Source organism: Ischnura elegans, chromosome 8, assembly GCF_921293095.1.
Source record: "Ischnura elegans chromosome 8, ioIscEleg1.1, whole genome shotgun sequence".
Taxonomy (NCBI): domain Eukaryota; kingdom Metazoa; phylum Arthropoda; class Insecta; order Odonata; family Coenagrionidae; genus Ischnura; species Ischnura elegans.
In genome coordinates, this window is record NC_060253.1 from 26,178,924 (window position 1) to 26,204,027 (window position 25,104).

The 25,104-nt window shown below is 40.2% G+C and overlaps 2 protein-coding genes across 3 annotated transcripts in view; one reads left to right on the plus strand and one right to left on the minus strand.

Annotated features, from left to right (window-relative positions):
* LOC124164191 (tyrosine-protein phosphatase non-receptor type 11-like) overlaps positions 1-25,104 on the plus strand; it is a 1,101,414-nt gene that overhangs the window by 738,834 nt on the left and 337,476 nt on the right. The gene's annotated exons all lie outside the window — the stretch shown is intronic.
* LOC124164192 (protein ANTAGONIST OF LIKE HETEROCHROMATIN PROTEIN 1-like) lies at positions 22,680-24,230 on the minus strand. Its single transcript, XM_046541404.1, has 2 exons — positions 23,975-24,230; positions 22,680-23,589 (listed from the first exon to the last, which is right to left on the minus strand). The coding sequence occupies exon 2, from the start codon at positions 23,463-23,465 to the stop codon at positions 22,725-22,727; it is 741 nt and encodes a 246-aa protein (XP_046397360.1). The 5' UTR covers positions 23,466-23,589; positions 23,975-24,230; the 3' UTR covers positions 22,680-22,724.

Consider the following 25,104-nt stretch of genomic DNA (forward strand, 5'->3'; position numbering starts at 1 on the left):
TCGCAATATAACGGATATGTAGATCAAGCTCCACACGTGAAGTCGCTCGAAGGCAAACCGTGGACCCGTAACAACCAGGTCGGCCTGGCGGAAAACATTGATCGCCATTCCGTCATTAAAGGGGAAAGTGGCCTTACCATTGTGTCCGCTCATTTTCGCCTTTCATTTTTTTTTCGTTCATTTTCAATCTCGGCTTGAACATATTTTTTTCTTCTTCCGCCCCTTATTAAACGCACGGGAGTACCTGCTCATATTCTAGCCTCCCTCTTCACCTCCCTCCAAATCGGAGTAGTAATACGTTTTGCTTCGTCGCTACTTGTTGCATCTTTTATGAGAGACAGAAAGGGAAGGAGGGATAGAGATGTGAAAATGCACTTGTCGCTTCTATTTCCAGCTCAGTTTGTTCCATATATCGTTCTTCATTTTTCTTCTCTCCACAGTTATACTCTCTCTCTCGCCTACCGCCGAGTTTTTCGAGAGTGTAGTATCCATAGCAACGCGTTTCCCAGCGTCCCCTGGGGCTCCAGTTTGATGTGTTTCCAGAGAGTGTGTGCGCAAATGGCGGAATGAAAATTTGAAGGGACATTTTTCTGGTTGCGATAAACCGAAAGGAAGAGAAAAAATAATATTTTCGTCCTTCAACTTTTTTTTGCATTTTTTTTCTGTCCTTTTTTTGTGTTCGATAAGTGCATAACGAGGGAAATATCGATCCTCCCCTCCAACGCACACGTGTCAGCAATCTTTTTTTTTTCGCGACCGAGTTATTTTTTTCGTAGATGAGTCATTGAAGTTGACTCATTGTCAGTGACGTTCTGTAATCCCTTCTAAATTCTAAGCGGAGGAAAATTGTGCCTGATGTTTGAACAGTAAGCTCCCAACCGTGACAAATATATTCGGCACGAGGTGAGATGAGGGATATGCCGTGTAGGTGTTTATGGATCCAGATAAGCATTGATTCGAGTATTAATGTCAGTTGCTACTTTCAAAGTATTTTTAATATGATTTGACAATTTTGAATCTCAAATACTTGGTTCGGACGCGCGGAAAATTGAAATAAATAATTTCAAAGTAAAATTTGTCGTATTACAAACAACTCCTTTTTAAACGCTTGATAATTAACTGAGAAGGTTGAAACCGTTGGAGTCTTTTAATAAATATTGTGTGAAATGCGACAAAGCTAACTTTTTAACCTGCCATGCCATACTTCCACAGAGTAACCTCGACAACCATTGATTCCATTGATTTATCAATTATGTTTACTGGTTTTCTATGAAGTTGGTGGTTAATTTCTAAGTGATTTATAATATTTTTTTGTGTTCGCGGCATTTTGATATTAAACTACAGATTGTTATTTTTTCATGCATTTATTTATGTTTCGTATCTGGTCTCAGTTTACTCATGTTTTTCAATTCGTATTATCCATTTTCGAGTTATCCCAACATAGGCAATGCCTTAACGGGATTCTTAATTTATCCTTGCTTACTTTAAAGGTAAAACTTGCTGGTAATGCTGAATCCACGGATAAAAAAATATTTTTAAGCTAGTGATTTGTCTTTCATTAAAAATAATTTTCGCTATACTTTTTCTTTTACTTTAAAATACCAAGTAAAATGAACTTTTTTATTTTCACCACGTGAAGTGTGAAATGTGAGCAAGGTTACCGATAGATAGTCTAAGAAATACTTGGAGTTCGTTATCCCTCCGCACAACTTTGAGAATTCACTTCAATTATTTGTAGTTTCCACGAACCCGTTATATGTAAATTTCCTGGCAACGAAATGCATTATTTCGTTCCTAATCCTGAATCTCTGTGTTTATCGGGGTCACCTTTTGGTTGTCTGCCAACCCCCGCGTGGTGGAAAAAGGGGCCCATTTGGAACAGAAATGCGGTGTAGTTATTCATTCGGTGGGTGTGGATCCTTTGAGCTGGCTTTAGCTGATCTGTTCTCCTGCGTGTCTTCGCTGGAGGCGGTTTAGGACAAGGTGTGGGAAGGATGCCAGTGGACTCGAACGTCAGTCCTTTGGTCTTGGAAGAATTGATTGCGCTGGTCATTTAAAATAACACGGAGGCGTCTCATCCTCTGGACTTTGACTACTCTTCCTTATTTAACATCTAATCGCCCCCTACGGAACGCAGTTGAAATAACTTTAATCACTTAGCCCAGTTTCTACTAACATTGTCATCATCACCGCACAATTTGGTGGGAAACAGTCGAACAGAGCGGCCGTTGTAAAAACTGATCACTCAGTAGACGTATTCAACTGTCCTTTGTTTAATTAAAACATTTCCAACCCCACCTTTTGATACGGAAAAAATAAGCTGCAACTATCTGTATTTTAATAAGACTATCATACGCTTAGGGAGGGGAAGTGAAAGTTCTACAATATCAAGAGTCATTTTACAGCTGGGTATAAAAGCATGGAAGTAAGGAAACAATTCATCAGATGCTACACATGGAGCATGTTTCTCTATGGAAGCGAGGCTTGGTATTGTCAGCAGCAGAGAAGTCTAGGGTGGAAGTATTCGAAAAGATTGTTACCGAAGAATGATGAAGATAAAATGGATCGACCGCGTAAGTAATGAGGGGGAGCTACGAAGAGTGGGAGAAAAGAGAGCACTTTTATAAACCTTAAAGTGAAGACTGAAAGACTTAGTTAGCCACATTATGAGGCATGATGGCCTGATGAAAACAATAGTAGAAGGACAGGTGGAAGGGAAGAAGGGCAAGGGACGGATAGCGGATAGGATAGAGGAATGGAGAGCTGCGTCAAACCAATCTTAGTATCGTTGACATATGATGATCATGATCAAATATGCTATTGCCCCAATGCCTTGCTGTATCCCCTAACTTTATTGTCTTTTTTTTATTCCGATATACAAATTTGTATTTTTTATTACTTACAGGGGTCACCTTAAGAGCCTCAATTGGATGGAATCAGAAGAATGGGTTGAACATGTTACTTTTTTAAATGGAGTTGACGTTGAATTACCCGTTCAATACCTATTTGTAACCGTGTGTTCTGATATGTTATTCCATGAGAATAAAGAATGAATGGTTAACTTCCACACTATTTTATTTAAATGAATATCGACCCGGTTTCGACACGTAATGCCATTATCATAACGAAACCGGGTCGGTGTTCAGTTCAGTAAAATAGTGTGGAAGTTTACCATTCGTTATTTAGTTTCATGGAGATCAAATATTTCCACCAAGTATCGCCGGACACTGTTAATTATGTATGTTATTCCAATCTGCCTCGTCGAATATGTTGTGAAAGGCCTTACCATCTATTTTATGGCCTTTATTATATCGCCTGCCGAAGGGTTTTCTACAGCTGCAGCAAGATTTCCGGGTTGTTGTCCGCATCGATTCGTCTTCAAGGTTCAAGCCTGAAGACGCCCGCTGCAACGTCGGCGAAACTGTCGTCACGGAAATAAATAAACGCGGAGGAAAACCCAGAAATTTTAATGCGCTTACTGCACCACTCCGCGGAAGCATAAATCAACAGTTTTCTACTCCACTTGTTTACCGCGGCTATCTAGAAACCAGTGGTATTCCAGCGTCCGGTTGTGATCTTGAAATTGTCGAGGATGCTCATTCAAAAGATCTGAGAGAGTTGTGCATAGGAGCGAATGGTACCAATAAAACATTCCCAATATATCCCCATCCGGATTCCCAAAAATTCCCCCATAAATCTTTCAAACGGATCGGTTTTTTTACGTAAAAAAATAATAATAACGTTACGGCGCGAGTGTTGGAAAAATCTGGGGCGACTTTGCTACATCCGTCATTTCGGATAAAGTAATAAAATCGGATTGCCCCCGACGTTTATTGCTTTCGAGTTCTGAGAGCTTGAAGCCCTATGTTTTTGTGTGCGTGAGTCTAATTCAGGGGTGTATACACTCTGAGGTGTAATGTAGTTAGTGTGTTCCTCTCTCCTGTTGGAGAATCCGAATCGCCGTGCTAACGAAGGGATTCTTCACACATCCTCTTTCCGTAGCTACCGAGTGACGTCCACGTATGTACGTTTGATGAAAGATTTCCAAAGCTCTCCAGCCCTCGCTATCTACCTACCACACGATGACTAAGCTAACGTAGACTTTTTTACACTTGCCAACGCTGTATTCAGGGTGGATGGCTCTAATTAATATTCTAACCAGGGGCGCAGCCAGGAATTGAGGCTGGGGAAGGTTTAGGTGCAACTAATACCGGGGTGTGTGGGGGTATGGAATACCCATCAGGATCAGCGGTAGGTGTGAGATTAGTAAATTGCGGAATTAGAATAAAAATTGTTCAAAATGATGAGTTTTACGGCTTTCTGAGGGATATTTTATTAATCCTTAAGCTATTCAATTAGTAATATCAATCCAATTACGTAAAATGGATTAAAATTAAAAACATTTCTGAGCTCTGGGGGGGTTTTATCCCCCAAATCCCCCCTCGCTGCGCCACTGATTCTAACAAATTGGTTGGACTGAATCTACCCGTTGAGATAGGGTTCGTGTGGTGGCATCCCACCCAATGGTTCCGGGTTCAAATAATAATAAGATATCTTTATTTGGGCGAGATTGAGACTAAGAAGTCCCCTCTTCCATTTAACCCCTTGATAGCGTCAATGCCAACATATTTAAAACGGTAGATAAACGTTTACTATAGAAAACATATACTATATACACTAATTGTTAAATGTAAAAAAAATGAACAAGTATATTTAAAAATTCTGTGCAAGAAAAAAGATTTCTGTTTGTGGGAAAAAACATGAGAATTAGGGTTTCGTATCCTTCAGCGAAAAAACCCACTGCAGGAAAACGGCAACACAAGAAAGGGGGCGTGGAAAACCTGCGAAAACCTACTGAGTGAAAGCTAATGTCATGTTACATGCAAAATACAACATAGTTAATGAGGTACATAGAAAACACAAATATTACACATGCAATTAAACATAAAGTATAACATATATATATATAAACATTTAGTGATGCATATCACTTGGTTGTAGGCACTGCTCAGTGTCGTGTATATCAACCAGCTAGTTGTGAGGTGAAAACTGCTTTGCGTAGCCTCCTCTTAAAAGATGCCAATACTATCCCATTAAAAGATGCCATTGATGATGAATACCTAGTTGAAAGGTTAAGATTATTCCATTCCCTACATACAGTAACGGTAAATGATTTTACGGCAACGACAAACGGTAAACGGCCAATACCGGCGGAGGTAACTATTTTTCAGTCGCTGGTTGATTTTTTTGTGGAGGGAACTTCAAGTATTGCTTTTCTCTGCTTGATTAACTTGTTAAGGGTACCAAACGTGCAACACACCACCCGTCGGATGGGGCGTACAGGGTTGGTACTCTTGGCGCCTCTCGTTAAGGGCAGATTAATGTCTGCACGGGGTTTTTCTCCATCCCTTTCACTCAACTTCTCCCTGTGGCGCGAATCACATCAGCTATCGGTTGCCCCTTCCAAAAAACCTACTAGACTTCTAATCTAAATCTGCTTTTATCGATGGTGTTTATTTTGTAACACTCAAGAGTTTCGTATTAGTTTTTTTGATATTTTTCTACTGCCCAAATGCTTATTTTGAGTGTTTCTCGAACGAATAATAAATATGTTTTTGTAAATACTATATTTTCAAAAACCGTCGATTACTTGATTAATCGATACTTTAGTTCAAATTTCGATTTTTGTTGAAACGTAGACCTTTTCATTCTGATTAAAAATCGATTGCTCCAAAAACCGAAATTTTTCCATCATTAAACCTCTATCTTCACCTTTTTGAACGAGCATTTGGGTTTAATCTCTTAGTCAGCCTTAGACTGCCTTTACGCCTTAATTTATTTTCTCTAACTCTATTAAGATCACATCCATATCGTAAATTGAGCTGTTTTTACCGGATTTTTTTTAAAGTATTGGTAATGTCGAAATGGTTTCAATCTGGAGAAATATTCAATTCCGCTGCATTGTTTTTGTACGTACGAAAAGGGTTTGATGCAACATGTTTCCCGGTGACAATTTAAAAATAACTTTCTAGGGATCGCCCTCAGGTTAGAAAATTAAAGGCAGGCGACTCGCCACCAAATCTTACGGCAACTGATGCTTCGTTAGGTATTAGGAAAGGTTAACGAATTGGAACCCGAAACGTCGGCTGCCTGCAAATTTTACTACGCGGTGAAAATCCCGAGAATTTTTCATTCATGCATGAAAATTGTTACGAAAGCATCCCACATGAGAGTATTTCGAGGATTTTAGAAGATATTGGTCACGAAAAATAGCTATACAGTGTATGGTAGAATTTTGTCGCTGGCCATTTTGAAATGCCTTTCGGATACCGAGTTTAGTCGTACCTCAAGTTATTTTATGGCGAAAAATTTGATGATATGTGTGCATAAAAATTCAGCGGAATCGCTCGTCCGGCCGTGTGATCGTACGCTGAAGCCTTCCACCTCTTACCAGGGCGTAGGATATGAGAACGGACGAATGTGTGATACTCGTCTCGACCCACAAAAACGTGAGGACCCAGCGTGAATAGTCCGTTGAATATGTGGGATGAGGTTGAATTGGGCCGCGGGAGGGGGTCGAAGGAGGGAGGGGTTGAATGGGCCCGTGGGAGGAGAGACATCTGTCGGGGGCAGCGATCGATATGATGATCCCCATAGGGAGTCTTCCCGCCATCCCCCACCGACGCAACACCGCCCGTGACTACGCCCTTTAATAAAACAAATGCCGTACGTTTTGCGAGTTTTCTGTGTTGCCATTACCCTTTCGAAATAAGTGGATCTTAAAGAAATTATTCTCGGGATTCCCACCGGGTTTTGGGCAATTTGTCCCTATTTGATTGTAGACGAGTTTGCTTTGCGGTAAAATAGTGTGGAAAATAACTACATCTGTTTTGACAATTGCTAATGATCTCAACGTTTCGAAGTACGACCCTTTGGTAATAAAATAGGATTCTAAAGAAATTATTCTCGGGTTTCCCACCGGGTGTGGTTTCGGGTAATTGGTCCCTATTTCATTGTTGACGAGTTTACGTTGTGGTAAAATAGTTTGGAAAATCGTTACAGCTGTTTGTACCATTACTATTGGTCTCAACGTTTCGAAGGCTGAGTCTGCCATCATCTTGAGGGGTAGGATGTGGAACCATATCGATGGCTAAGTTCTAACTACACGTATCTCTAAAATAGCAACTTTTCAAGAGAGCAAAAAAAACGATTGATTTCTTTTACTTGCACAGTGAAATTAAAAACCAAAAGTTCATCAAACTGAACAAGAAGCATTCATTTGCAAATAAAGAGTTTTTATTTGCTTGTATTTTATTTTTTTTAATGTCATTACACTTTGTTTAAGATACCTATCTCAAACCGGCCGAATTTGAGATAAATGTTGTTAGAACTTAGCCATCGATATGCTTGTCGGTGTTTGATTTATGTATTTATATCCTAAGATGTCCTAATTAGTTCTTTCTTGATTGTTGTCTTCGTCTATCGTGGTTGCTTATGTTATTCCACGTATTGCTTGCTTGAAAACCCTTGTTTCTATTGATGTCCGTTTCTTCTAGGGTAATTTCAATCTCTTCTTTTACAATTCGATCCCAATATTTGTTGGTGCGGGGTAGAACCTTCGTATTTTTGAAATTTATTCCGGTGGGAAACCCGATAGTTGTTCCTTCAGACTATACGCCGGAAAAAACTAAAATTCTACGAGAGTATTCTACTCTTTTCTTCGTAATGTCCACCTTCATTCATTCCTTTTTCTTGGAGGCACTGGAGGAATTTTTCGTTTTCTGCATGAAATCCTGTTCCAGCCTGGTCTAATTGCCTCATAAATACTGCTGTCCTTTCCAGTCCCTACGTTTTGTTTCAAGAAGGTTTCCTCGTTTAGGTGGGTATTTTTAGCCCCTAGTCATAGTGTTCTTTCCCCTTCGCTTGCAATTTTAAACGAGTAAATGTTTCCCTGTCTGGTACTTGTCTCCCAACGGTCTGCATTCTTGGATCTTGACCTGAAAAATTTCGGCACGTCTGCGAAAAAGCAGCAAAAGTTGGACGCTCTTCACAGAGCTCTGTCCAAGGAGAGAGTTTTTTTTAAATAGTCTTTATTATAGAAGGGACTCAAAGTGAGGAATGTAGAATGGTATGATTTAAGCATGTTCGTTAAATGTGCTCATGGTAATGATTATATAATCATTATAGTAAATCCATCGGGCTTTATCCTTATAGGGCCTTGTGGTATATAAATACGTCCGTTTTAAAAGCGTCTTTTTTGGTGATTTGTTTATTATTATGTTGATAATGTATTCTACCGATTGGGTAGGTTTCCGTGAAGTACCTAACAAGCATTCTAGGAGCCTCCCCTTCCTTCAAGCACTTACCTCTTCAATTCACGTTAAGGCCTACCCCCTTTTTATTCTATCTGAAAACCCAATTCCCTTCCTTCCTCTCCCTCGTTTACCTAACATTCTACCCTCTATCTCAGTCTTCAATATTCCCTCCCCGCTAAGTACTCCCTCCATCCATACCCTCTATCTCCTCCGCATCTCATGTAGAAGCTGCCTCTCCTCACCCACCATGTCCAGCACTTCGTCGTTCCTCCTCCTCTCCGTCCACTCCACTTTCTCCATTCTTCTCCACACTCACATCTCGAATGCCTCCAGTTTTCTCTCGTGTCCATGTTTCCGCACCGTAAAGCGCTACACTCCAGATCAGACTATTTACTAACCTGTGCTTTAAACACTTTCATAACGATCATCTCTCATAAGCTCCTTCCTCTTCATGAACGCCTCCTTTTCTAACGAAATTCTCCTACTGATGTCCTTACTGCTGTATCCGTTTTTCTCTAATGTACTGCCCAAAGAAGACCGTTGGGATGGAAGTGGGAAACCGTACCAACTATCTCTTTCCTGTGTACATGGAGCTTGGTGTACTGACGGTATAATTTTTTATTTATTTAATAATAATTGCCTTTATTTGCATATACAAACTTGGTCCTTCTAAGCCATATGGCTTGTCAGAATGTTCCAATTATTCAATACAAAATGTGGCACATTGAGAGCATAGCATTTATATTACAAGTTTCAACTTCAACTTTAGGGGCTTTTCAACAAATCTACGATAATTTAATAAAAATTTAACACATAGATATGCATTTTGAACCGTATACGTAAAAATAAGTAAATATTTGTTTGAAATAACAATGAATCCTAAAAACTAATAAGGATGTCAGAATATTATAATCTATGCTTGTTCAGGATGAAACCCTTCCTTGAGCTAGATGGGTTTTCTTCCTACGGGAGATCCAAATCGTTAACCGAGCGCTGAACTCCGTGCTTCGAAATTAATATTGAAGAGGGAATTATGAATTACTTCACTTGTTGTCAAAAGGCAATGAACTGCTTAAATTAGGGAAAATTTAAATAGCATATGACTCAAGTTAGACAGCAAATTTGTCTTCGGCGTAACCGAGTTATTGGAAATTGGAACAGGGGTCCCAAGTTATTTCATTAATTATTATTAAGAAAATTATGGAACAGTTCTTTGGTGGAGTTTGATCAATATCGTCTCATAGGAGTGTGCTGGGGAAAAATCAGAAACTTTATAGGAGTAAAATCCTATTCAATCCTCAAACTACATGTTTTCATTTAGAATCAAACAAAAATGGATAAGTTGTGTTAATTAAATGAAAACGTGATTAGATATATTTGATTTCTGTTAATTTAAACGGGTCCCAGTATTTATTCATCCAAATGGTTTTATCTAACATTTAGAAGCAGTGTGATCTGCGGTTTTAGTTTTACAAACGAAGTAATGGTTTCACAAATATGTTGGATAACAGCCTTTTTGGGTAAGAAATATTATAATATATATATTATTTTCATGCTACTCCTATTCTTTGGCTTTTGTGATTTTTTTCCGTTATTCGGACGCTGGCAAAGGTCTCAGCCGCAGGGCGTAGGGTTCAACCCCTTCCAACTCCCCCCAAAATTTTTGGGATACACAGTATAAGGTCGGATGAACCCCCCTAAATGCATACCTTTTCTCCATAACCCGTCCTCCCCGATATGCCTACCTCTCCATGGTAATTGACCCTCTAAACCCTTGCGAGGCCTTGACCGCGGGGTTAGCGGAATTTTGGAGGGTTAAAGTGCAATTTCCTGTTTTTTTAACAAAGCTGACCGGGGAAGCGCCTGGATTTTTGCTTTCGTAAGCGTTTGGTTCCCTTCTTCTGATAAAAGCGAACACAAAATCGGCATAAAGTGCGCTCTCTATACGTAGGTACTACTTGTCGAGCAAAGTGCTTTCCATATTCTAGGTTCTGTGAACGAAGTGGATGCTTGCGGTGTTTGTTTTTCTCTCTCTCCCTTCCTGGGTAGTGTGTGCGATTGAGCAGCAAAGGCTTCAGCGTGCCGGCTCTCTTTACCGCGAAGCACATCGCTAGGCACACGACGAACACCGCGGGCGATCGTGAACTCGGCCTCGGGCGCATGTTTGCCCAAGTTGAGGCCTTCGTTGTTCACCAATCCCTCCTTTCGTGATTCGTTTGACTCCGCAAAGTCTCCCACCCCCCCTCAAAAACGTACTTTTTTTTAGCCTTTTTATTCATTCGCCTGGCTTCGAGCCATATCCCGAAAATCGTACATGGAAGAGACGTTTGACCCAATGGTTTTTTTCTGTTTCCGATTTTTGCATCAATTTTAGCTGAATTTATCTAGCCGGTTTGGGGCATTAAGTTGATGCGTAGCAGAAAAGTTTCTCGGGTTTTCCACCGGTTGATGTCGTCCATGTCTTCCGAATGAAGATCCCCTGAGGATGATAGGCAAGTCGCGGATCGAAACGTCGGGAGACAAGGGCGACATCAAACGGTGGAAAACCCGAGACACTTTTCTGCAACTGATACGCCGGGAAAACCTAAGATCATACATCAAGTTGACACATAGTTTTCCGCGGCGTTGTCTAGATGATGTCTCCATGCTTCTGGGTTTCACCGAGTGGATTTTCTTTGCGACGACAGTTTCTCCGGTGTTCCAACCAGCGCCTGTTCGATCTGAAGACGCCGGTTGGAATACCGGAGAAACTGTCGTCGCAAAGAAAATCCACGCGGTGGAATCCAGAAGCATGGAGGCATCTTTTTGGGGCATTGTTTTGAATTTCAATGGGTGATCACTTGCGGCGCGCGAGCAAGAGCTCTCTTAAAGGGCTCACCCTCTCCGGAATGGTGAATTTCCATTGTTGTTACTGCTGTATTCATTATCGTTTCCATTATTGTTATTTCATTATTGTATTCTGTGTCATTATTTTTTCCTCCAGCTTAGCTAGCTCATTGAACGATTCATTTGAAGATCCAACAGCTCTCCAAATGTGAATTTAAGTATACCGGGACTAGCCACGGTGATAACTTTGACGGGAGTCACCCGCAATGCACAATTGTGCGAAAAATCCACAGAGAAAAAATCATTCACCTTGACCGGGATTCGAACCCGGATCCCTCGATTTCCGGCCGAGTGCTTTAGCCAGTTAAGCTACCGAGGCGTCATTCATCCCTGTGGAAATTTGTGGACTATACCGGACAAGGTGGTATGGACTGCTGAGCATATTATGCGACGAGCAGTCCAAATCGTGCGCACGGCGCCACAGCCGGAGAGTAAAGTCCGAACTTTGAACACATATAGGTGTTCTCTCTTTGACGAATTTAAATATACCGGGACTAGCCACGGTGATAACCGTGATAACTTTTACGGGAGTCACCCGCAATGCACAATTGTGCGAAAAAAATCCCACAGGGATGAATGACGCCTCGGTAGCTTAACTGGCTAAAGCACTCGACCGGAAATCGAGGGATCCGGGTTCGAATCCCGGTCAAGGCGAATGATTTTTTTTCTCTGTGGATTTTTCGCACAATTGTGCATTGCGGGTGACTCCCGTAAAAGTTATCACCGTGGCTAGTCCCGGTATACTTAAATTCGTCAAAGAGAGAACACCTATATGTGTTCAAAGTTCGGACTTTACTCTCCGGCTGTGACGCCGTGCGCACGATTTGGACTGCTCGTCGCATAATATGCTCAGCAGTCCATACCACCTTGTCCGGTATAGTCCACAAATTTCCAATGGATGAATGACGCCTCGGTAGCTTAACTGGCTAAAGCACTCGGCCGGAAATCGAGGGATCCGGGTTCGAATCCCGGTCAAGGCGAATGATTTTTTTCTCTGTGGATTTTTCGCACAATTCTCCAAATGTGGTCGCTTTGATTTAGAAATAAAGAAATACCCCCAGGGACTGATGAATATCATCAGTACCTCGTGCATCTATCGAAAGTAGAGTGAATGCACAATCAAAATTCACCAACTCTTGCATTACTTTGTGGTATTCCATTATAAGTTTTCCTGGATATACACAATTACTTATACCACTTACTTTACCACTTATTTTTTTATACTGTCCAACTTGAGTCGTATGCTATTTAAATTTTCCCTAATTTATGCAGTTCATTGCCTTTTAACAACAAGTGAAGTAATTCATATTTCCCTCTTCAAATAAATGGTATAAGTAATTGTGTATATCCAGGAGAACTCTGAATGCACAATGCAATAAATTTAGCATTTAATTTCTTCAATTTGGCTTGGAAAAACTTGTAATGAGCCATCATGTCTTTTCCAACGTTTGGGTTTTTATTGCAGGGGTCGTCGTCATGGCATCATAACTCTTTTCTCCTCCTAAAGGCATTACAGAAATTTCTTGACTAATATCTCTTTTATCAGCCTTTGGAAGTATTTAGTGGAGGACATTACGGGGAATTGTTGTGCTGAGTAGTAAAACACAGTTGACCTTTCCCGAAAGTATGATGAAACTTTCTACTACAGGGCACTGGAGCGTCTTATGTTTGAGCTGGGTGATCCGTGTTTTAGAGTATGCATCTCCTTTTCTCCAGGTACTTTTTGCCTTTTTCGGTGACGCATTTCTCCCATAAAGCTTACGCCAAAGCTTGCACCATGTTAAAAATTGCCTGAATGCATAGAAAAGAATCTTATAATATAGAAATGAATCTTTGTAACATTTTTCTGCTTCTTAAATAGATCAAATATGCATTTGAGAAGAAAATTCTGAGGGTAAAAATTTCGAAGTTGTGCTACCGAAAAATGTCGACCAAGGCTCACTCCATACATGCTGAAAATTTCAAGATGATGGCGTGATTTTAATCGGTCTTTTTAAAAAACCAGTTAAATGAGAGGTACGTTTTCTTCGAGAATTTTTCTATTTTTTCGATGACGCATTGATCGTATAAAACCTATCGTTTTGAAAATTGTAAGAATATATAGAGAAGAATTATATGTAGAAAGGAAACATTTAGACATTTGCCTAATTTTTTTAGAAAAAATTGCTTTTGAGAAAATACTGGGGGTAAAAACTTCAAGGTTGAGTTAATCCAGGGATGCCGACTTACAAAAAATACTGGGGAGGCCCAAACCGGGGATATTGGCCCGGGAAATTTTATAATTACTGCGTTTTAAGTTTTTTAAGCATTTTAGAAGAGTCATATGATCACCATTAGAACACTGATAACTCGAATCTCGATATCTGGACATTCCGGGGAAAATCGACAAGCCTAACACATTTTTTCCTCACACCCATAACGAATTTTTGAGGGGGCTCGGGCCCCCTCTGGCCCCATGGAATCGGCGCCACTGTGTATTGCCGAAAAATGTAGACCAAGACTCACTGTACCCTGAAATTTTCAAGATGATGGCGTAAGTTCTGAACGAGTTATCCATCATAGTGAAAGATCGGTCGAGCAGAAGGAAGGTTTCCTCAAAATTTACTCTGCATTCTCTTTCCCACACCCCGTAACTCAGCTGTTTCGCTCTGTATAATAGGTACAGAGTACTTTTCCAAGCGGACATACGGCTAAGGGTTCGTCGAGTTAAACGGGAAAGAAAGATGGGCTGCGTTCCTCGAGGGAGTGCAAAGGGTGTTAAAGTGTAGGGTACATATATTATGTGGGAATTGCATCAGGCGAAGGGAGAGAAAGAAAGAGAGAGAGAGAGATCCCTGATGGCCAGTAAAAGGCTGGAGAGAAATGGGCGGGGCTCCATATACCTCTAGAGTGTGTCTTGCTGAGGAATTCCTGAGAGCAGCACTGAATCTACTGGTCCCTTGGATCCGGTCGAAAAACAAAAGCTTTTAAAACACGAGGCTCACCGCATTAAAGCACTTTTTTGAAAGAACTGGATGAATAAGCAACTGGATGATGTCAAAAATGAAGAGCTTAAAAATCTCTGCAGGATAGCTTGTACAATAGGGGCGGTCATCAAACAACTTTTTTCGAAAGTCAAAGTTCGACATATTACAAAATGTAGCCCGACGTACCAAATGAACAGAGAAAAAATTTTGTTCATGTAGGTTGACATCCTACGGTTGCACCAGGGCCGTTTATGTTAAGCTTAGGCAACCCGCAACACATTCCCTCTTTTTACGCTATTTCGGCGATAAATGTCGTGATTTTAATGATTTTTTCAGCCGATTCTGCACCAGTCATGTACTAAATAGTCGAGGTAAGCAACATAGGTCGAATAATAACGTTTATTATACAATCACCGGTATTAAAATGCAAAGAAACATAAAAAACTTGGAAATTTTCTTAATTAATGGTATATATTTTAATTTGGTGTACTCGAATGGGCATGATCGCACTAATATGACCCTACCGTTTATATACAACAACATTTTTCCCCTCTCTCATCCTGGAGTAAGGGTCTCCTCGTCTCCCAACTCGAGCTTCTCCCATTACTACCCACCCTTCAAGTCTTATGACGTACCAGGTATGATGCAATCTTTTTTGTATCCAAAATTGGTAGAGATAAATGGTAATTAAACAGATTGGAAGGAAGTGAGCTGCTGAAGGCTATGTAAATACAAATTTAAACAAAGTAACATTTGCCGGTATCCTCTCCTTTTTCTCCATTTCCCCTCTATTCTCCTTTACTATATACATATTCCCTGTACGCTATTGATGAATTGTCTTGTACATGTGGATGGCCTTTCGCAAGGTTTTATGAGGCAAGGATTTCGTGCCGAAGTGATTTTTTTAAATGGAGAAGCAACTAAAATAAACAATGAATGCATTGACACGCTCTTCAGTTGAGAGTCATCTCTTTGGCGCTCCTCGACAGATGTTTGGGAGATATCTTCCCACATATGAAGATATTATGAAGTATTACTAGTGGGTGAAGATGGAAAAGATGCAAGAAAGATGAGAATTTGATCAATCGGTCCAGGAGATTGCCCATGTTGTCGCCGACAAAGTGGACCAAGTGTAGAACGACGCGTCTGGACCTTTAATGTCGAACCGCGGCATCCTCATGGCAGTTTAGAGATACAACACGAAATGTAAAAAAATTATGAAGAGCACAAAGAAGAAAAATTCCTCTGTTGCCCATCGAGACACTATTAATTTAAGGAAGATGTTAAAATATTGTTTTATTTTCCTCAATGTGTCTTCCAAAATTGGCCTAGTGCATTTGTAAGCCGAAGGCGTAAATTAAAAATGAAGAAATATCATTCCTGAATTCATCAGAATGTCATTCATCAGAATGTCATTCATCAGAATGTGCTCTGAAGAAGACAAAAAATAGGAAAGCTGCTGGCATAGATGGAATTGAATCAGAGCTGATAAAATATGGAGGTACATCCCTACAAATAAGAATCCTCCATCTATACAACATGTGTTGGAAAAAGCTTGAAATCCCAAAGGATTGGAATGTGGCGAAGGTTGTTTCATTGTTTAAAAAAGGAAAAAGAAATAATCCAGAGAATTACAGAGGTATAAGCCTACTAAATACTGCATACAAAATTGACAGTAGAATAATAAATACTAGACTACAAGCTATCTCTGATACCATTTTATTAGAAGAACAGGCTGGATTTAGGAAAGGAAGATCTTGCATCGACGATGTTTTTACTTTAAAACAAATAATTCAAAAACGAAGAGAGTTCAATCTGGAAACGCATCTGGCATTCATAGATTTTGAAAAAGCATTCGATCGTGTAAATAGAGAAACGTTATGGTCAGTTATGCAGAAAAGAGGGTTTCCTAGACATCTGATAAAAGCTTCCCATAGTCTATACAGAGACACCAGAATTGTAATTGACACAGGGAAACAGATCACCCAAGAAATTATCACTAACCGAGGAGTTAGACAGGGTTGCACCCTATCCCCAACCTTGTTTAATCTATACATAGATGACGTTCTAAGAATGTGGAAAGAGAATAATGTATCACCAGGCATAGAAATAGGACCATCTCAATACTTAAATACGATGCTGTTTGCTGACGATCAGGTTATAATACAAGATAAAGAGGACAAACTCCAGATGGCAGTACACAGACTACACGAGTTGAGCAAGCTATACAACCTGAGAATTTCAAAAAACAAAACAAAGACTATGGCATTTTTAGGAAGCAACCCGATAAGAACAAAAATTGTTATTGAGGATCAAGTCCTGGAGCAAGTGTCGCACTTCCAGTACTTAGGATGCGACATAACATATGACGAGGAAAAAGATACTATGAATAAGGTTAACACTTTCCAGAGAATATGTGGCACTATCAGAAGAACTCTGAAGAACAAAACAAGAAAAGAAACACAAATAAAATTTTACAAAGTGATGGCAGTCCCTACTGTACTCTACGGATCAGAATGTTGGGTAACAAAAAAGAAGGAATTAAGGCAGATAGAATCGTCTGAAATGAAATTTTTAAGATCAGTTAAAGGTTGCACAATATTGGATAAAATAAGAAACACTCAAATAAGAGATGAACTGGGTGTCCAAGCGGTCACTGACAAATTAAAAGAATACAAACATAGATGGAAAGAACATTTACTTCGAATGCCAAATGAAAGAATTCCAAAGCAAGCAATGGAATATCAACCATTTGGCAAGAGAAGTATAGGAAGACCAAGGAAAAGATGGTGATGTGGAGCCGGAACAGGCTTAGTAGCCTAATCCTGGAAGGAAGAAGAAGATCATTCCTTTTAGACCAAAGATCAACCGGAGAAATAGTGATCGGGACCATTGATTGGAAAACCACAAAAAACATAGGAAGAAGGCTGCCAAAAAAAAATTATAAAAACGGAGGAATTATTTGAAAATAGGGCATCATTTGCCCAGAAAATTGGTTCTAAATTCAAGTCTTAGTGCTCTAAAGTTCAAAATGACTCGCCACCTGTGCTCGGCGACGAATGGCAACCATCCTTCCGCCCATCCTATAATAGCTCGGCGCGCAACATCCTGAAGCTGCCTGTGACCTACCAATCGGTGAAAAGGCACAACGCAGCCAGCGGTTTGCAGCAACCCTCGTGACTGGAGCGTTTGAAGACGTCGGCCAGGTGACACCTGAAAATGCATCGATGATTGTCGACCGGAAGAAAATTGCGCGACAAAGGAAGAAATACAGAGAGCTTGCGACTTCAGAGGATATGGAAAAGCTTAGAGATCAACCGAGGATAGCATTGTTCTTCGAGGGAAGAAAAGAGAAGACGAAAATCAGGGAATTGTGCAGCAACAATAAAGTGCGCATCACGACATAACCGAAGAGCATGTAGTCATCCTTGCAGAACCCGGCGGGGTTCATTTGGGACATGCATAAACTGAAACAGGAGAAACAGAATGGCTCGGAAACTCTATCCTCGAATTAGTTGAAGCTGCTATAATTGACACGTCTTCTATACGGTGCATCGGTTGTGATGGATCACCTTCGAACAACGTGACCGGCTGGAAGGGAGACGCTATATGTTTTATCGACGTGCGTCTCGGGCGTGCCTTATAGATTTAAATGCCTTCTGCATTCAGATGAACGCCCTCTTCGACTTATAATGGAGAAATTTGATTGGCCAAAGATGGGACCAAATATCTACATTGGGTCAATTGGTCGCCAACTAAAGACCTGTGCGCAGCTACCTCTAATGAAATTTCAGACGATTGATCTTGGTCTACCTGATCCTGAACTAAATTCATCTTTCATCAGCAAATACCAAAACTATTCGCTGGACATGGCTCGTGGTATTTCCAGGGGATACATCCCACAAGAGCTGGCTGATCGCGATAATGGGGAAATGAATAACAGCAGATGGGGAATGACGGCCAACAGAGTGATCCGCGTTTACATAGAAACAAGACGACCAACAGTGGCTTTGAATTCAATAACCGAGACTATGATGAAACTCTATATTCCTAAGGGGTTCACAATAAAGAAAAATTGGAAGATTACAGAAGCAGAAAATATCTGGGAAATGCTTAAGAGAATAAGACAATTCCGTAAAAAGTAGAGTTCTAGAGAAATTCATCCAGAGCAAAGCGTTCTTCGCTCATCCAGAAAACTGAAATTTCATTGGTGAATGATGAAAGGGTCGAAGCGCGAAGAGTAGCCTTCCAAAGGATATTGCAGGCAAGAAAGACCTATTCGCCAGATGAAGGCATCAGGGCTTTTCGCATCCCTGACCAGTGTATTTATATCAGTTCATAGCCGGGCCATAGGGAGATGAGGAGATCCTTACTCTAGGATGAGAGGGGAAAAATGTTGTTGTATATAAACGGTAGGGTCATATTAGTGCGATCATGCCCATTCGAGTACACCAAATTAAAATATATACCATTAATTAAGAAAATTTCCAAGTTTTTTATGTTTCTTTGCATTTTAATACCGGTGATTGTATAATAAACGTTATTATTCGACCTATGTTGCTTACCTCGACTATTTAGTACATGACTGGTGCAGAATCGGCTGAAAAAATCATTAAAATCACGACATTTATCGCCGAAATAGCGTAAAAAGAGGGAATGTGTTGCGGGTTGCCTAAGCTTAACATAAACGGCCCTGGTGCAACCGTAGGATGTCAACCTACATGAACAAAATTTTTTCTCTGTTCATTTGGTACGTCGGGCTACATTTTGTAATATGCCGAACTTTGACTTTCGAAAAAAGTTGTTTGATGACCGCCCCTATTGTACAAGGTTTGTTAAATAAACGGGAATTTGGTTGTAAAACGTATTTATTTATTCGTTATTATATTTTATACTTTTAGGATGCATTCACGATGTAAGCATTATACTATCATTATATGTGGCACCATTACTTATTTTTTTTATATATTATTAAATTATATATTCTTCCTATATATCCATTACAAGAATTCTGTGTTGCTTGGGCAAGTATTTGCGTTTTTTGTAGGTTCTATGCCTTCCTGCCGCTCGTAACGATTTTTTCGTGTTTCGAATGGACGAGTTGTGTTCAGAAAATAACGGGACTTTTAGTTTTTTGAGAAGAAATTTATTCGTACTTCATTTTTTCAAAAGATATTATGCTCTCTTGCCTATGCTTCTTTCAATCCTCGAAACATCTCAAACTATCTTCAACTCGTCCTTGACTGTGCCTAGAAAACTTACTCGAACGACTGTGAGGGTATCTTAGACACTCCATTCATAATTCATAAATTATATGCTGTATATTAGTAATTTCTGTAATTCAACACCATGATGATATAATATCTTGCTCTTTTTTTGATGATATAATATCTTGTTTTCTATAATTGATAAACAAATTGCAGGCTACATTTAGGTTTTTACATCGACTGTGCGAAAGATCAGGAATCTTTCTTATTTTGCTATTGTAACTGTACATTGACTGACATGCTATGAAAAAAACAAGTAAAAAAAGGTGCCATAATGTAGAATATTGGCGTTGTTGAAGTTATAATATAATAAAATTTATTGCGACCAACATTTATTCGTGCACTCATATGAGAAACAAGTTTTTCCACTTAATAACCCCACGAATAAAAATTGAAAACAATTTAAATGTTAAAAAAAATTATTCGCCGCCTAAATAACGACAAAGTGATTGAGCTCAAATACAAAAAAATATCTAAGTAACAAAATAAAAAATGTACAAAAGTAACATAATTTGGTGTAACTGAGTTACCCCACACAGTCACGGAAGGGTTAAGGTAGCCTATAGCTCTGTCAGCGATTTCTTTTAATGCCATCTGAGATTGTAAATCGATGGATCTTTAAGGTTCTCTTTATTTTTTGAAATTGGAAAAAGTCACACGGAGTTTATTCTGGCGTATATGGAGGCTGTGACATCGTCACACTATTTCTTTTGGTCCAAAATTCATGAACAAAAAATTAAGTGTGAACGGAAAATCGTCGAACACATAAAAAAAACACGTCTTAACTTAGCGGCTGCCACGGACAAAGTAATCAATGAATACAGGGGTTATCATTAGGATTTTAAAACTTTGTTTCGTTGATGGAGACACTGCTACATGTATGGATAAACATGTGAACAAACAACCAAAATACCAACGTTCGACCCACTGGGATTCCTCGCCTGATCCCCAAAGGTTCCGCAATTTCTGGAATCTGGAGGAATTTCCTCCTGGCTATTTTTCATCCTATAGCCCAGTTTATGGGAGATATTTCTCTTTCGTCTCCCTTGCTTCACTTGACCCATATAGCTCTTCATCCCAAAACTCTCCCAGCAGTGATTTATCAGGCGAATGCTTCGCATCACTCAACGTCACAGTAAACTGATGCAGTCTGCGGTGTCAGGGGAAAACCAGCTGGTCCCTTGAATTGAGTGGGGAAATAGGTATGCAAAGGACGCGTTGCGCCTTTGATAACAGTGATATAGTCTGTTCACTTTATGTCTGCGGGTGAGCTTTCGTGAGATCCCGGGCATTCTCGGATGGCTTCGCTGATACGAGAGAGAGAGAGAAGGAGCGAACATATCGTTGCCAAATGTACATAGCCGCCCTACTTTGTCATTGAAAACGTGTGAGTCACAGGTATTTTGGCCCCGGCGCCGAGACAATATACCTACTCATTCGGAAGGCATTGGGGATAATCCTTTCACAGAAGCCCATGACATTGTCAGCTACCACGCTGAATGAGGCACCGTTTGGTGGAAGGCATACTTAGTCACATACATGGAGAACGCGTGAGGCTTGGCAACACTGCTCCACGAGCAAATTCACGATGTTCACTCGGCGGAGGTCTGAGAGCGACTCACTGAGGCCACGCCTACTGTTTGCTGATTGGCAATGGCAAAGTCACATGTCGAGAAACTTTCCCTCCCCTCATCTGCACTTGCTTTGGCCACACCAGGTCACACGCAGAGGTAAAATGAACAGAGTATAGTGTGGCCAGCATCGCAGCCGTTAGTGACACTTGATTTGGTGCGTTGTTCTCAGGGTCTATATAAACAGGAGTGCTCAAGTTAGTTGCGCAATGGCCAAAAACCGTGGACTCGCTCGGTGGCATTCAGATTAGCCGCGAGGGGGTTAAAAGTGAATTAATTTATTTAAAGAGGCAGGACACTATGTACTCGCATTTAATTGCTGCTCGCTTTAGCTCTATTGATTTTTTAAATGTTTAAATTAAAAAGAAGAACTTTGTGCTTTCACATTAATATTTATTCACGACCATGGTTTCAACGTTAGACGTCATCATCAGGTGAACTCTACAGAGGTCCATCACATCCTTTTATACCAGGCTAGGAGGGGTAGGGAGGAAGGTAACTAGGTTGAACGGATTGGTCAACAGAGAAGAGGGAGGGGGAAAAACTTGGTCATATGGTATGAAAGACGTTAGGGGGAGGAGGCTCCCTTAGGAAGGGCATGGCAGGTGGAGGGGGGATGGTTCAGGTGAGAGAGTTCAGGCCGTGCCCTTCCTAAGGGTGCTCGCATAGTGAAGAGGTAAGAGGTGGAGGTGGAGGTAGAGGTAGAGGTCGCGGTACCTCGAGGTAACACAAATACATTGTGTGTTATGGGCGCGCGCATAGTGAGCAGGTCGAGGTAGAGGTGTACCTCGCGGTTCACCAGGAGGTAGCGCGGGACCGCTTTCAAAGACAAACGAGTTTGTCTTTTCGAGCGGTGTACCGCGAGGTTCATCGGGAGGTTTCTCCGTGATTGGTGCGTTCCAGGCCCCCCTACCACTCTACCCCTCCCCAACCGCTACCCTATTCCACTGGGCGCTACTCCGACACAGTACGCGACGACGTATGCCTACAGTTCTGTATTTTAAAAACATTTTATAGTGTTGGTTAGTTTTTCTTAATAACTGTGAACGGCAGTAGTAGTGAAATGAAGGAAGAAATAATTATCGCAGTGCAAAGTCGTACAGCTCTGTGGGACAAAAGAAACAAACACCACCACAACCGTCACGTGTTGGACAAAGAATGGAAGGCTGTAGCAGCCGAATTGAACTGTACAGGTATGTCTAGACTAAATTATACAGGGTGTCCAGCTCTGGCTGTCCGAAACTGTACGGGGTTATTTGTAAGCAAAAAATAAACAAATAAGACAATACAACATGAGATTTGTCTTAAAAAATAAGCCCTTCAAACTTTTCAATAGTCGAAGCTGGAAACCTAATATATTAGCAAATTTCCTGGGACGAGGGTATTTTAAAACTATACTATATATGGTAATGTAACTATTTTATAATCCTTATATGATCTATTTTTAAGTACCGTATAAGGAAAAGGCCTGAGTATATAACATAATAAATATTTAGACAGTGGAACTTCATTTTCATGCAAACACTTGAATGTACTGTAACAAATGTGCAAAAAGGATTATTGTAATAGGTTAATATAAACAAATCAGTACAAAAATTTAGGGTCCAAGATCATTATTTTTGTTAAAAAACTATTTTTACTTTCAATCTCCTTCAGTTTTTATACATTATTCACAAAGTATGCCTTAAAGCAATTTCTGACTTCTTTCGCACGGTTTGAAGCGGAATTTCTGGATCTCCCCAAAGGTTGTAGATTGGCTTCGGCAGGAACAGGCGGGATGTCGGACACACTTGGACTCCAGCCATCTATATCAATTATGATATTGCGAAGAATGTACGCAGCCTTTATTTGTTGGTCTGCACTTTCCGGGGATGTTTCAATACACCCACTTAAAATCCGCCATTTAGCATATAAAATGCCAAACTCACATTCAATTGTCTTTCTGGCACTAGACAGCCGGGTGTTGTACACATCCTCAGCTTCACCAACTGTTATTTGTGAGAACGGCTTCATCAAATATTCCCGCAAAGGATACGCCTCATCCGCAATAAAAACATGGGGCACCTTAACATCACTTCGGGGCAAACATTTTTCACCTGGAACGTTTAGTTCCTTCCGTTCCAACAACTTGCCCAAATCCGATGCTTTGAAAGTGCCCCCATCACTTTGCTTGCCAAAACCACCTACATCAACAAATAGAAATTTGTAGTGGTCATCTGCCACTCGTTGCAGAACGATCGAAAATATTTTTTTGTAATTGAAGTACATGGACCCAGAAAGCGCTGGACATTTAATTTTGCAGTGTTTCCCATCGATGGCATCAATGCAGTTTGGAAATTTCCAAACTTCTTCAAACCTCCTAGCCACAGTTTCAAAATCTGAAATTGTCGGAATGGGCATATGCTTTGGTTGAAAGTTGCCTCATAGTAGTTTGCATACATTCCTCACAATTTTTCCCACTGTATTATCCCCCATCCGGAATGAAAACCCCAGAGTCTTATAACTGCTTCCAGTTGCCAAGTACCTGCAATAGAACAACTCAATACAGTATATTTATATCAACACAATCAAAACGTAATACACCAGTTATTTTAAATATCCTATTGTCGATAGACTAATCAATAAACTATTGATATGTTTTGGTAATATGTGTATACATTCACAGGGTGTCAATTGTGTCGCGGAACACCTCAAGATCTCCGAAATCATTGCAGATGTGGTAATAAAACTTAAGACATTACTAGATAGAAATATAATTTAATATACTTTTCTTCATGATAAACCCTATGTCGGCTTACGATGAGGCAACAGAAGATTTATTTAAATAAATAAATTAATAATTTAATAATAATAAATTAATAAATAATTTGTTAATACTTTTATACTGAATGATTAATTACTAATCTTACCTTATTGTTACTACAATCTGTTCTTCAGAGCAGATAGGGTTAATATGGAGGTTACAGTATTTTCTGCAATTATCCAGCTTTGGTGACACATTGGCGCAAATGTATGAAAACGTTTCAGGTGACATCTTCATGTACTCCTGGAATTTGTCTGGGTATTCTTTTATTTGGGAAAACAGATGGTGATATTCTCCCAGATCTTGTCGCACTTGATTAATTGGATGAGCAGTGAATTCGCGATTACTAGAAGTACCAATCAGCCACCAATTACATGCTGACGACATTTCGTCACTGTCATCACTGCTATCGCTAAACATTTAAAAAATTTTACTACTAACCAAATAACTTGTACACTGGATGTCACATAGTGGAAGACTGGCTTGTGTTCGAGGCTGTAGGAAAGCTGCGTGCGCAAACCTCTTTACTATGCGATACTACCTCTACCTCCACCTCCATCTCCACCTCTGCCTCTACCTCCACCTCCACCTCTTACCTCTTCACTATGCGAGCACCCTAAGGGAGCCTCCTCCCCTAACTTCTTTCATACCATATGACCAAGTTTTTCCCCCTCCCTCTTCTCTGTTGACCAATCCGTTCAACCTAGTTACCTTCCTCCCTACCCCTCCTAGACAGGTATAAAAGGATGTGATGGACCTCTGTAAAGTTCACCTGATGATGACGTCTAACGTTGAAACCATGGTCGTGAATAAATATTAACGTGAAAGCACAAAGTTCTCCTTATTAATTTAATTATGAATCGCTTTCACCAAGTTACGCCTCAAACAATCAATTTTTAAATGGTCTAAGAATGAAGAAATTATGGTCAAAATGAATATACACGACCCAGGAAAGCTGGAGATTGCGTAACATATTCGTGTACCGATTCACATTTTGTGAAAAACCTTAAATTCTACCCAGCATTAGTTTTGCGTGGTGGTCAAAACTGATGCTCTATCAAACTAAGTAGTGGTAGCAGTAATTTTATCGGGTGCGTCGGCGGCTAAGGCCATTTTGCACCACTTACTTACTTGGGAGCAAGTCCGGTTAAACTTACTTGGCCAAAGATTCGAAATAACGGCCGTAGAACTCAATGGTAGGCTGAGTTCAAAACTATCCATCCAACAATCATTGGT

What these genes read in the sequence shown, in the direction of transcription:
- LOC124164192 (XM_046541404.1), bottom strand. Translation starts at nt 23,465, where the DNA reads ATGCCCATTCCGACAATTTCAGATTTTGAAACTGTGGCTAGGAGGTTT.